This window comes from Chiloscyllium plagiosum, unplaced genomic scaffold, assembly GCF_037043375.1.
Source record: "Chiloscyllium plagiosum isolate Xiang-an unplaced genomic scaffold, Cpla_swu_hap1 HiC_scaffold_2, whole genome shotgun sequence".
NCBI lineage: Eukaryota > Metazoa > Chordata > Chondrichthyes > Orectolobiformes > Hemiscylliidae > Chiloscyllium > Chiloscyllium plagiosum.
This window is the reverse complement of record NW_028270140.1, coordinates 161,263,585-161,276,449: the sequence shown is the minus strand read 5'-3', so window position 1 is coordinate 161,276,449 and position 12,865 is coordinate 161,263,585. Positions and strand designations below refer to the sequence as shown.

The window sequence follows — 12,865 nt, the reverse complement described above, 5'->3', positions numbered from 1 at the left end:
TGCTACCACCCCCTGGTCAGTCTCCCCCTGTCCCCTCCCCCAGTGCTACCACACCCTGGTCAGTCTCCCCCTGTCCCCTCCCCCAGTGCTACCACACCCTGGTCAGTCTCCCCCTGTCCCCTCCCCCAGTGCTATCACACCCTGGTCAGTCTCCCCCTGTCCCCTCCCCCAGTGCTATCACACCCTGGTCAGTCTCCCTCTGTCCCCTCCCCCAGTGCTATCACACCCTGGTCAGTCTCCCTCTGTCCCCTCTCCCCCAGTGCTACCACACCCTGGTCAGTCTCCCTCTGTACCCTTTACTGTCACATCCCCCTCTACAATGCGGATCCCTGAACTGTACTCAATACCTTAGCCCTGGTGTGATCAGTATTTTAGACAGTCCCAGCATAACCTCCCTGCTCTTAATCTCTATGCCTTGGCTAATAAAGGCGTATCCATACGCTTTCTTAACCATCTATCCACCTGTCTTGACACTTTAAACGATTGGTGGACATGCCCAAGGTCCCTCTGATCCTCAGTTCTTCCCAGGGAGTTACCATTCCCTTGCACTGTTTGTCCTGTCCAAGTACCTCACCTCACATTTATCCAGATTGAATTACATTTGCCGTTGATTCGTGCATCTGACCAGTCAGTCTATACACTCCTGTAATTTGAGGCTATCTGCTTCACTATTCACCAATGTTTGTACCATCTTCTAATGTACTGATCAAACCTCCTACATTCAAGTCGAAATCATTTATATAAACCATAGCAAGGGCCCTGTCACTGACCCCTGTGGGACCCCATTGGACACAGACAGCCAATCACACAAACACCATTGAGCCGGCTCCCTCTCCTTCCTGCCCCTCAGCCAATTCCAGGTCCAGGGTTGAGAGTGTGGTGCTGGAAAAGCACAGCAGGTCAGGCAGCATCCGAGGAGCAGGAGAATCGATGTTTAGGGCATGAGCCCTTCTTCAGGATGCTGGATCCAGTTTGCCAAATTTCCTTGGGTCCCACAGCTCTTAGCTTTGCTATCAGTTTCCCATATGAGGCATGATCAAAAGCCTTGGTAAAGTTCAAGTAGACTACGTTGGATACATTCAACACACCTGGTCACCTCTTTGCAAACTTCAATCAACTTGGTTGGAAACAAAAGCAGAGATTCCTGGAGTATCTCAGCAGACCTGATCGCATCTGTGGTGAGAGATACAGAGCAGTAACCCTTCTTCAGACTTGACATCTCCTCAACAAAACCACACTGACTGTTCTTGATTAAATACTGCATTTCCAAATGCAGATTATTCTGTCCCTCAGAATTGCTTCCAATAGTTTCCCCAGCTCCGAGTTTACACTGCACGGCCTGTATTTCCCTGGTATACCCTTGCTCCTTCTTGATTTCAGATTTCTTACAGTGTGGAAACAGGCCCTTCAGCCCAACAAGTCCACACCGACCTTCCAAAGAGTAACCCATCCAGACCCATTCTCCTCCTGACTAATACACCTAACACTACAGGCAATTTCCATGGCCAATTCACACGAACCTGCACATCTTTCAACTGTGGGAGGAAACCAGAGCACCTGGAGGAAATCCACGCAGACACGGGGTAACCACATTGACTGTCCTCTAGTCTTCCAGCATCTCTCCTGGAGCTGGAGAGGGATTGAGAATTATTGCCTGTTCCCCTACTATTTCCTCCCTTCCCTTACTGAACACCCTGGGATATATTTCACCCAGATCTGGAGGTTTATTTACTTCTCAGCCTGCTAGACCACTCAGAACCTCCTCTCTGTCTCTGCTAATTCCTTTAATTTGTCACAGACCTTCTCCCTGATTTCTATACTCATATCATCCCTCTCACTCATGAACACCAACGCAAAGGATTCATTTAGAGCTGTACCTAAGTCTTAAAGCTCCATGCACAAAATATGCTGTAGTCCTTATTGGTCCCTATTCTTTCCCTCATTATCCTCTCTCCTTGCTGTACTTGTAAAATAACTTAGGATTTTCCTTTATTTTACATCTCACTAGCCTTTCATATCCCCTTTTTGCTCTCCTAATTTCCTTTTTCCTCTAATAAACTCAGTCTCTCCCTCTCCCTGTCTCTCAACCTCTTTCCTGTCTCTTTTTCTCTCTCTCTCTCTCTCTCTCTCTCTCTCTCTCTCTCTCTCTCTCTCCACCTCTCTCTCTCTCACACACACACATGTTTATGTGTCTAGTCTCCCTTATGTCCATGGGTCACTGTCATTTTTATTTTAGGTTCTTTGCCTCTCCCTCTCTCTCACCCATTTCCTTCTTGCACTCTAAATCGCAGGTAAAATTGGGATGAGGATGGGATGATGGTTTGGGGAGGTACGGACTCGGGTGAAGTGATCACAAGGTATCCAGCCTCTGACCAGCTCTTTCTGACTTACCTGCTACTAGCTGATCAGATTTATCCCGCCACTCCACAATTCCACCCCCCCGCGTTGACTTGGTGATGGTCAACGCAAAGGAGGTCAAAGGGCAATGGCTGTATCGTGTCTTGCAGAAGGTGATTTGGAGATGGACAAAGTTAAAGATCACACAGACCCAGGTTATAGTCCAACTGGTCCATTTGGAAGTGCTAGTTCTGAAAGCTAGTGTCATAGAGTCACAGAGATGTACAGCACGGAAACAGACCCTTCGGTCCAACACGTCCATGCCAACCCGATCTAGTCCCACCTGCCAGCACCCGGCCCATATCCCTCCAAACCCTTCCTATTCATATACCCATCCAAATGCCTCTTAAATGTTGTAATTGTTCCAGGCTCCACCACTTCCTCTGGCAGCTCATTCCATACACGTACTTCCCTCTACCCCTTAGGTCCCTTTTATATTTTTCCTTTCTCACCCTAAACATATTCCCTCTATTCTGGACTCCTTACCCCAGAGAAAAGACCTTATCTATTTATCCTATCCATGCCCCTCATAATTTTGTAAACCTCTATAAGGTCACCCCTCAGCCTCCAGGGATAACAGTCCCAGCCTGTTCAGCCTCTCCCTGTAGCTCAGACCCTCCAACCCTGGCAACATCCTTGTAAATCTTTTCTGAACCCTTTCACATTTCACAACATCTTTCCGATAGGAAGGAGACCAGAATTGCACGTAATATTCCAACAGTGGCCTAACCAATGTCCTGTACAGCCGCAACATGACCTCCCAACTTTTGTACTCAATACTCTGACCAAGAAAGGAAAGCATACCAAACGCCTTCTTCACTATCCTATCTACCTGCGACTTCCACTTTCAAGGAGCTATGAACCTGCACTCCAAGGTCTCTTTGTTCAGCAACACTCCCTAGGACCTTACCATTAAGTGTATAAGTCCTGCTAAGATTTGCTTTCCCAAAATGCAGCACCTCGCATTTATCTGAATTAAACTCCATCTGCCACTTCTCAGCCCATTGGCCCATCTGGTCCAGATCCTGTTGTAATCTGAGGTAACCCTCTTCGCTGTCCACTACACCTCCAATTTTGGTGTCATCTGCAAACTTACTAACTATACCTCTTATGCTCACGTCCAAATCATTTATGTAAATGACAAAAAGTAGAGGGCCCAACACCGATCCTTGTGGCACTCCACTGGTCACAGGCCTCCAGTCTGAAAAACAACCCTCTACCACCACCCTCTGTCTTCTACCTTTGAGCCAGTTCTGTATCCAAATGGCTAGTTCTCCCTGTATTCCATGAGATCTGACCTTGCTAATCAGTCTCCCATGGGGAACCTTGTCGAACGCCTTACTGAAGTCCATATAGATCACATCTACTGCTCTGCCCTCATCAACCCTCTTTGTTACTTCTTCAAAAAACTTAATCAAGTTTTTGAGACATGATTTCCCACCCATGCTTCCAACTAAACCTGTTGAACTATAATCTGGTGTTGTGTGATTTCTAACTTTGCTGAAAATGGTCATAGCCTGGTATTTACAAGGTGCAAATGTTACTTGGAACCTGTCAGCCCAAGCCTAAACATTTTCCAGATCTTTGAGTATGGACTGCTTCAGTGTCTGAGGAGTTGTGAATGGTGCTGAACATCCCCACTCCTTGTGGTGGAGGGAAGGTCATTGATGAAGCAGCTGAAGGTGGTTGGGTCGAGGACACGACCCTGAGGGACTCCTGCAGAGATGTCCTGGAGCTGAGATGACTGACCCTCCAACAACCACAACCACCTTCAAATGTGCAATGACTTAACCAGCAGAGAGTTTTTTCTTTGATAACTCACTTCCCCTAACCCAGTGCTTCCACATTCCCTCACATTCTCTTTCCCATCTTGATCTGCAGTGTTTATTGTGTCTGTTTCTTGGTGCAGGATTTCAAGCCCATTTTGCAGAGGAAGCCAGTGGAAAGTGAAGCAGTTGCAAGCAGCTCCCCCGAACTTTCAGTGGAAACATCTTCAAACACACCGACCGAGGATACAGGAGCAAACCGACGAAGACTTGCCAAATCGTGAAAGCTATTTGTAAATGGCAAATGTAACTGGCTCAGAATGTGGATGTCATTCAGTAACTGTAATAAAACCACAGCGAATTCCATCTTCCAGAACTCATTCCTTTATCAAAAGCATAATCCCGCAGTTGCTGGTCATCTGAAACAAGCACAGAGAATGCTGGAGAATGTCAGTTAAAAATCACACAACAGCAGGTTATAGTTGAACAGGTTTATTTGGAAGCTCCTGATGAAGGAGCGTCGCTCCGAAAGCTAGTGTGCTTCCAGTTAAACCTGTTGGACTATGACCTGGTGTTGTGTGATTTTTAACTTTGTACACCCCAGTCCAACACCGGCTTCCCCACATCAGGAGAATATCAGCACATTGTTTTATATCTACTCATCGTTTGTGCCCAATAACTGGCCCAGTATTTACTGCCTGTCCCTAGTTGCCTCTGGAGAAGGTGGGGGTGAGCTGCCTTCTTGACCCGCTGCAGTCCATGTGCTGTAGGGTGTCCCACAATGCCCTGAGGGAGGGAATTCCAGGATTCTGACCCAGTGACAGTGAAGGAACAGCGATATATTTCCAAATCAGGATGATGACTGGCTTAGAGGGGAACTTGCAGGGGGTGGTGTTCCCATGTATCTGCTGCCCTTGTCCTTCTAGATGGAAGTGGTCGTGGGTTTGGAAGGTGCTGTCTGAGGATCTTTGGTGAATTTGTGCAGTGCATCTTGTAGCTGGTACAAACTGCTGCTACTGAGTGTCAGTGTGGAGGGAGTGGAGATTATGGATGTGGTACCAATCAAGTGGCTGCTTTGTCCCGGATGGTGTCGAGCTTCTTGAGGACAGGCTTTGGGAGTCAGGAGGTGAGTTACTCACCACAATATTCCTAACCTCTGACCTGCTCTTGTAACCACTGTCTTTCTGTGGCAAGTCCAGTTCAGTTTCTGGTTAATGATAACCCCCAGGATGTTGCTCGTGGGGGATTCAGTGATGGTAATGCCATTGACTGTCAAGGGGTGGTGATTAGATTGTCTCTTGTTGGTGATGGTCATTGCCTGGCATTTGTGTGGCACGAATGTTACTTGCCACTTGTCAGCCCAAGCCTGGAGATTGTCCAGACCTTGTTGTATGTGAACATGGACTGCTTCAGTATCTGAGGAGTTGTGAATGGTGCTGAGCATTGTGCAATCATTGGGGAACATCCCCACTTTTTCTTGGGATACAGGTTCATAGGCCCTTGAGACTGGAGCCATAGGTAGACAGGGTGGTGAGGAAGGCTTTCAGCATGATTGCTTTCATTGGTCAGAGTATTGAGTGGAGGGGTTGGAATGTTTTATTGCAGCTGTATAAGATGTTGGTGAGGCCACACTTGGAGAACTGCGTGCAGTTCTGGTTACCCTATTATAGAAAGGATATTGTTAAACTAGGAAGAGTGCAGAAAATTTATTCGGACGTTGCCTGGACTGGTTTGAGTTATAAGGAGAGGTTCAATAGGCTGGAACCTTGTGCCCAGGAGTGTAGGAGACTGAGGGGTGTTCTTATTGAGGTCTATAAAATCATGAGAGACATAGATAATGTAGCTAGCTAACAGCTTTACCACCCCCCCCGGGTAGGGGAGTCTAAAACAAGACAGTACAGTTTACACTGACAGGGAATGATACAAAAGGAGAAAGTGAGGACTGCAGATGTTGGAGATCAGAGCTGAAAAATGTGTTGCTGGAAAAGCGCAGCAGGTCAGGCAGCATGCAAGGAGCAGGAGAATCGACGTTCCGGGCATGAGCCCTTCTTCAGGAATGAGGAAAGTGTGCCCAGCAGGCTAAGATAAAAGGTAGGGAGGAGGGACTTGGGGGAGGGGCGTTGGGAATGCAATAGGTGGAGGGAGGTTAAGGTGAGGGTGATAGGCCGGAGTGGGGTGGGGGCGGAGAGGTGAGGAAGAAGATTGCAGGTTAGGAAGGTGGTGCTGAGTTCGAGGGATTTGACTGAGACAAGGTGGGGGGAGGGGAAATGAGGAAACTGGTGAAATCTGAGTTCATCCCTTTGGTTGGAGGGTTCCCAGGCAGAAGATGAGGCGCTCTTCCTCCAGGCGTCGTGTTGCTATGGTCTGGCGATGGAGGAGTCCAAGGACCTGCATGTCCTTGGTGAAGCGGGAGGGGGAGTTGAAGTGTTGAGCCACGGGGTGGTTGGGTTGGTTGGTGGGGTGTCCCAGAGGTGTTCTCTGAAACATTCCGCAAGTAGGCGGCCTGTCTCCCCAATATAGAGGAGGCCACATCGGGTACCGTAAGTGATGTGTGTGGAGGTGCAGGTGAATTTGTGGAGGATATGGTTCTGTCCTGGTGGCGATTGGAGGGGCGGTACTCAAGGGCGGAGGAGCGGGAAGTGGAGGAGATGCGGTGGAGGGCATCGTCGATCACGTCGGGGGGGAAATTGCGGTCTTTGAAGAAGGAGGCCATCTGTGTTGTACGGTATTGGAACTGGTCCTCCTGGGAGCAGATGCGGCGGAGGCGAAGGAATTGGGAATATGGGATGGCGTTTTTACAGGGGGCAGGGTGGGAGGAGGTGTAGTCTAGATAGCTGTGGGAGTCGGTCGGTTTATAGTAAATGTCCCAGGCCACCTATTTGTGGAACGTTTCAGAGAACACCTCTGGGACACCCAGACCAACCAACCCAACCACCCCATAGCCCAACACTTTAACTCCCCCTCCCACTCCACCAAGGACATGCAGGTCCTTGGACTCCGCCATCGCCAGACCATAGCAACACGACGGTTGGAGGAAGAGCGCCTCATCTTCCGCCTAGGAACCCTCCAACCACAAGGGATGAACTCAGATTTCTCCAGTTTCCTCATTTCCCCTCCCCCCACCTTGTCTCATTTCCAACCCTCGAACTCAGCACCGTCTTCCTAACCTGCAATCTTCTTCCTGACCTCTCCGCCCCCACCCCACTCCAGCCTATCACCCTCACCTTAACCTCCCTCCACCTATCGCAATTCCAACGCCCCTCCCCCAAGTCCCTCCTCCCTACCTTTTATCTTAGCCTGCTGGACACACTTTCCGCATTTCGGAAGAAGGGCTTATGCCCGAAACGTCGATTCCCCTGCTCCTTGGATGCTGCCTGACCTGCTGCGTTTTTCCAGCAACACATTTTCAGCAAAGATACAAAGGGGTCCAGAAGGATAAGTTTTTTATACACAGGGTGGGCAGTGTCTGGAACCAGCTGCCAAAGGTACTGGGGGAAGGGAGTACAATTTCATAATTTAAGAAACATTTACAAAGGTATATGGATGGGATAGGACCAAATGCAGGTAAATGGGACTAATTTAATCGTGAAAATTGGGCGGGATGAGCAAGTTTTTTCTTCCTCTCTCTCCACAGGAGTCATACAAGACGATTGGAGGGAGACAAATGTTGTTGCTCTTTTCAAGAAGGGGAATAGGGAAATCCCTGGCAATTACAGACCGGTCAGTCTTACGTCTGTGGTCAGCAGAGTTTGGAAAGAATTCTGAGGGATAGGATTTACGACTATTTGGCAAAGCATAGTGTGATTAAAGGCAGTCAGCATGGCTTTGTGAGGGGCAGGTCATGCCTCACAAATCTTATTGAGTCTTTCGAGGAGGTGACGAGACAGGTCGAAGAATGACACAAAAGTCAGAGGTATCATAGATAGTATCGAGGGCTACTGCAGGCTGCAGCGTGACATAGACAGGATGCAGAGCTGGGCTGAGAAATGGCAGATGGAGGTCAACCTGGATAAATGCGAAGTGATGCATTTTGGAAGGTCAAACTCGAATGCTGAATATGGGATTAAAGACAGGATTCTTGGCAGTGTGGAGGAACAGAGGGATCTGGGTGTGCAAGTACATAGACCCCTCAAAGTTGCCACCCAAGTGGATCGGGTTGTTAAGAAAGCAAATGGTGTTTTGGCTTTCATTAACAGGGGCATCGAGTTTAAGAGCCGCGAGGTTTTGCTGCAGCTCTACAAGCCTCTATTTCTGATGAAGGGCTTTTGCCTGAAACATCGATTTTCCTGCTCCTCCGATGCTGCCTGACCTGCTGTGCTTTTCCAACACCACTCTAATCTAGAATCTGGTTTCCAGCATCTGCAGTCATTGTTTTTACCCTGCAGCTCTACAAGTCCCAGGTGAGACCACACTTGGAATATTGTGTCCAATTCTGGTCGCCCTCCTATAGGAAAGATACAGAGGCTTTGGAGAGGGTGCAAAGAAGGTTTACCAGGATGCTGCCTGGGCTGGAAGGCTTGCCTTATGAAGAAAGGTTGAATAAACCTGGAGAGAAGGAGGAAGAGAGGAGACCTGATCGAGGTGTAAAAGGTAATGAGAGGAATAGATAGAGTCAATAGCCAGAGACTTTTCCCCAGGGCAGGATTGACTGGTACGAGGGGGTCATAGTTTGAAGATATTAGGAGGAAGGTATAAAGGAGATGTCAGAGGTAGGTTCTTTACACAGAGGGTTGTGAATGCATGGAATGTGTTGCCCGCGGTGGTGGTGGAAGCAGAGTCATTGGGGACATTTAAGCGACTGCTGGACATGCACATGGATAGCAGTGAGTTGAGGGGTGCGTAGGTTGAGTTACTATATTTTACATTAGTATTTAATCTCGGCACAACACTGTGGGCCGAAGGGCCTGTTCTGTGCTGTACTTTTCTATGTTCTATGTACTCAGGAAACCAGACCCACAGTAAACTCAGCTCTTAGAGATATGGGGGAGTGGGAGTGATCTCAAATGATACACTTTCTCAATATAAAAGTACACATTGCTTCATGGTCTTCTGTGGCACTGATTGTGAATCTCTTGTTGCTGTTCACAAAGACAAAATGTTCTGTTGGTTCAATGATAGAATCTGAATATCAATTAGACAGCAGCTCAAAACCTTTAAGGTGCAGCCATTTCCCTGTTCTGTTGCTGTCAATCTCGGCATAGAGGTTGGAACTATCGTGAACTGTAACAAACAGGACAGATAAGGGGCCATGCATCGGCAGATTTGTCCTTAGATATCAGCAATGGCTCAGTGAACACCAACGAAACAGGTAGAAAGAGGGATAGGATGTCAGGCAGAATTTCAGGGAGCTAAGGTGGAAGCTGTGAGCGAGAACAGAGAGTTGTTATCTCTGGTTTGTTGCCCGTGCCATGTGATAGCGAGGCAAGGGATAGGGAGAGATATAAGCTGAACATGCCATTGAGTCATAGAAATGTACAATATGGAAACAGACCCTTCAGTCCAACCCGTCCATGCTGACCAGATATCCCAACCCAATCTAGTCCCACCTGCCAGCACCCGGCCCATATCCCTCCAAACCCTTCCTATTCATATACCCATCCAAATGCCTCTTAAATGTTGCAATTGTACCAGCCTCCACCACATCCTCTGGCAGCTCATTCCATACACGTACCACCCTCTGCGTGAAAAAGTTGCCCCTTAGGTCTCTTTTATATCATTCCCCTCTCATCCTTAACCTATGCCCTCTAGTTCTGGACTCCCCCACCCCAGGGAAAAGACTTTGTCTATTTATCCTATCCATGCCCCTCATAATTGTGTAAATCTCTATAAGGTCACCCCTCAGCCTCCGATGCTCCTGGGAAAACAGCCCCAGCCTGTTCAGCCCCTCCCTATAGCTCAAATCCTCCAACCCTGGCAACATCCTTGTAAATCTTTTCTGAACCCTTTCAAGTTTCACATCTTTCCGATAGGAAGGAGACCAGAATTGCACGCAATATTCCAACAGTGGCCTAACCAATGTCCTGTACAGCCGCAACATGACCTCCCAACTCCTGTACTCAATACTCTGACCAATAAAGGAAAGCATACCAAACGCCTTCTTCACTATCCTATCTATCTGCGACTCCACTTTCAAGGAGCTATGAATCTGCACTCCAAGGTCTCTTTGTTCAGGAACAGTCCCGAGGACCTTACCATTAAGTGTATAAGTCCTGCTAAGATTTGCTTTCCCAAAATGCAGCACCTCACATTTATCTAAATTAAACTCCATCTGCCACTTCTCAGCCCATTGGCCCATCTGGTCCAGATCCTGTTGTAATCTGAGGTAACCCTCTTCGCTGTCCACTACACCTCCAATTTTGGTGTCATCTGCAAACTTACTAACTGTACCTCTTATGCTCACATCCAAATCATTTATGTAAATGACAAAAAGTAGAGGACCCAGCACTGATCCTTGTGGCACTCCACTGGTCACAGGTCTCCAGTCTGAAAAACAACCCTCCACCACCACCCTCTCTCTTCTACCTTTGAGCCAGTTCTGTATCCAAATGGCTAGTTCTCCCTGTATTCCATGAGATCTAACCTTGCGAACCAGTCTCCCATGGGGAACCTTGTCGAACGCCTTACTGAAGTCCATATAGATCACATCTACTGCTCTGCCCTCATCAATCCTCTTTGTTACTTCTTCAAAAAACGTAATCAAGTTTGTGAGACATGATTTCCCACGCACAAAACAATGTTGACTATCGCTAATCAGTCCTTGCCTTTCCAAATACATGTACATCCTGTCCCTCAGGATTCTCTCCAACAACTTGCCCACCACCGAGGTCAGGCTCACTGGTCTATAGTTCCCTGCTTGTCTTTACCGCCCTTCTTAAACCACGTTCGCCAACCTCTAGTATTCTGGCACCTCACCTGTAACTATCGATGATACAAATATCTCAGCAAGAGGCCCACCAATCACGTCTCTAGCTTCCCACAGAGTTCTCGGGTCCACCTGATCAGGTCCTGGGGATTTATCCACCTTTAACCATTTCAAGACATCCAGCACTTCCTCCTCTGTAATCTGGACATTTTTCAAGATGTCACCATCTATGTCTATATCTTCCATATCCTTTTCCACAGTAAATACTGATGCGAAATATTCATTTAGTACCTCCCCCATTTTCTGTGGTTCCACACAAAGGCCGCCTTGCTGATCTTTGAGGGGCCCTATTCTCTCCCTAGTTACCCTTTTGTCCTGAATGTATTTATAAAAACGTTTTGGATTCTCCTTAATTCTATTTGCCAAAGCTATCTCATGTCCCCTTGTTGCCCTCCTGATTTCCCTCTTGAGTATACTCCTACTGCCTTTATACTCTTCTAAGGATTCACTCGATCTATCCTGTCTATACCTGACATATGCTTCCTTCTTTTTCTTAACCAAACCCTGAATTTCTTTAGTCATCCAGTATTCCCTATACCTACCAGCCTTCCCTTTCACCCTGACAGGAATATACTTTCTCTGGATTCTTGTTATCTCATTTCTGAAGGCTTCCCATTTTCCAGCCGTCCCTTTACCTGCGAACATCTGCCCCCAATCAGCTTTCAAAAGTTCTTGCCTCATACAGTCAAAATTGGCCTTTCTACAATTTAGAACTTCAACTTTTAGATCTGGTCTATCCTTTTCCATCACTGTTTTAAAATGGATAGAATTATGGTCGCTGGCCCCCAAAGTGCTCCCCCACTGACACCTCAGTCACCTCCCCTGCCTTATTTCCCAAGAGTAGGTCAAGTTTTGCACCTTCTCTAGTAGGTACATCCATATACTGAATCAGAAAATTGTCTTATACACACTGAACAAATTCCTCTCCATCTAATCCCTGAACACTATGGCAGTCCCAGTCGATGTTTGGAAAGTTAAAATCCCCTACCATATCTGCCCTATTATTCTTTCAGATATCTGAGATCTCCTTACAAGTTTGTTACTCAATTTCCCTCTGACTATTAGGGGGGTCTATAATACAATCCCAATAAGGTGATCATCCCTTTCTTATTTCTCAGTTCCACCCAAATAACTTCCCTGGATGTATTTCCGGGAATATCCCCCCTCAGCACAGCTGTAATGCTATCCCTTATCAAAAATGCCACTCCCCCTCCTCTCTTGCCTCCCTTTCTATCCTTCCCTTGTAACATTTGTATCCTGGAACATTAAGCTGCCAGTCCTGCCCGTCCCTGAGCCATGTTTCTGTAATTGCTATGATATCCCAGTCCCATGTTCCTAACCATGCCCTGAGTTCATCTGCCTTCCCTGTTAGGCCCCTTGCATTGAAATAAATGCAGTTTAATTTATTAGTCCTACCTTGTCCCTGCGTGTCCTGACTGTTTGACTCACTTCTGTTCTCAGCTGTACCTGTCTCAGATCGATCTCTTTCCTCACTATCTCCCTGGGTCCTACCCACTCACTAGTTTAAATCCTCCCAAGCAGTTCTAACAAATTTCCCTGCCAGTATATTAGTCCCCTTCCAATCCGTCCTTCTTGTACAGGTCACTTCTACCCCAAAAGAGATTCCAATGATCCAAAAATGTGAATCCCATACACCAGCTCCTCAGCCATGCATTCATCTGCTCTATCCTCCTATTCCTGCCCTCACTAGCTCGTAGCACTGGGAGTAATCCAGATATTACTACCCTTGAGGACCTCCTTTTTAAATTTCTGCCTAACT

At 47.4% G+C, this 12,865-nt stretch overlaps 2 protein-coding genes across 2 annotated transcripts in view; one reads left to right on the top strand and one right to left on the bottom strand.

The window, feature by feature from the left end:
• The window catches only part of spef2 (sperm flagellar and cilia associated 2), an 894,484-nt gene extending 889,961 nt beyond the window's left edge, over positions 1 to 4,523 (top strand). The window contains exon 38 of the mRNA XM_087994173.1: positions 4,307 to 4,523. Coding sequence (XP_087850299.1) covers positions 4,307 to 4,447 — 141 coding nt within the window. The 3' untranslated portion in view covers positions 4,448 to 4,523. The remainder of the gene's footprint in view (positions 1 to 4,306) is intronic.
• Positions 1 to 12,865, bottom strand: part of LOC122558013 (ciliogenesis and planar polarity effector 1-like) — a 445,779-nt gene that overhangs the window by 112,912 nt on the left and 320,002 nt on the right. The window lies entirely within an intron of this gene.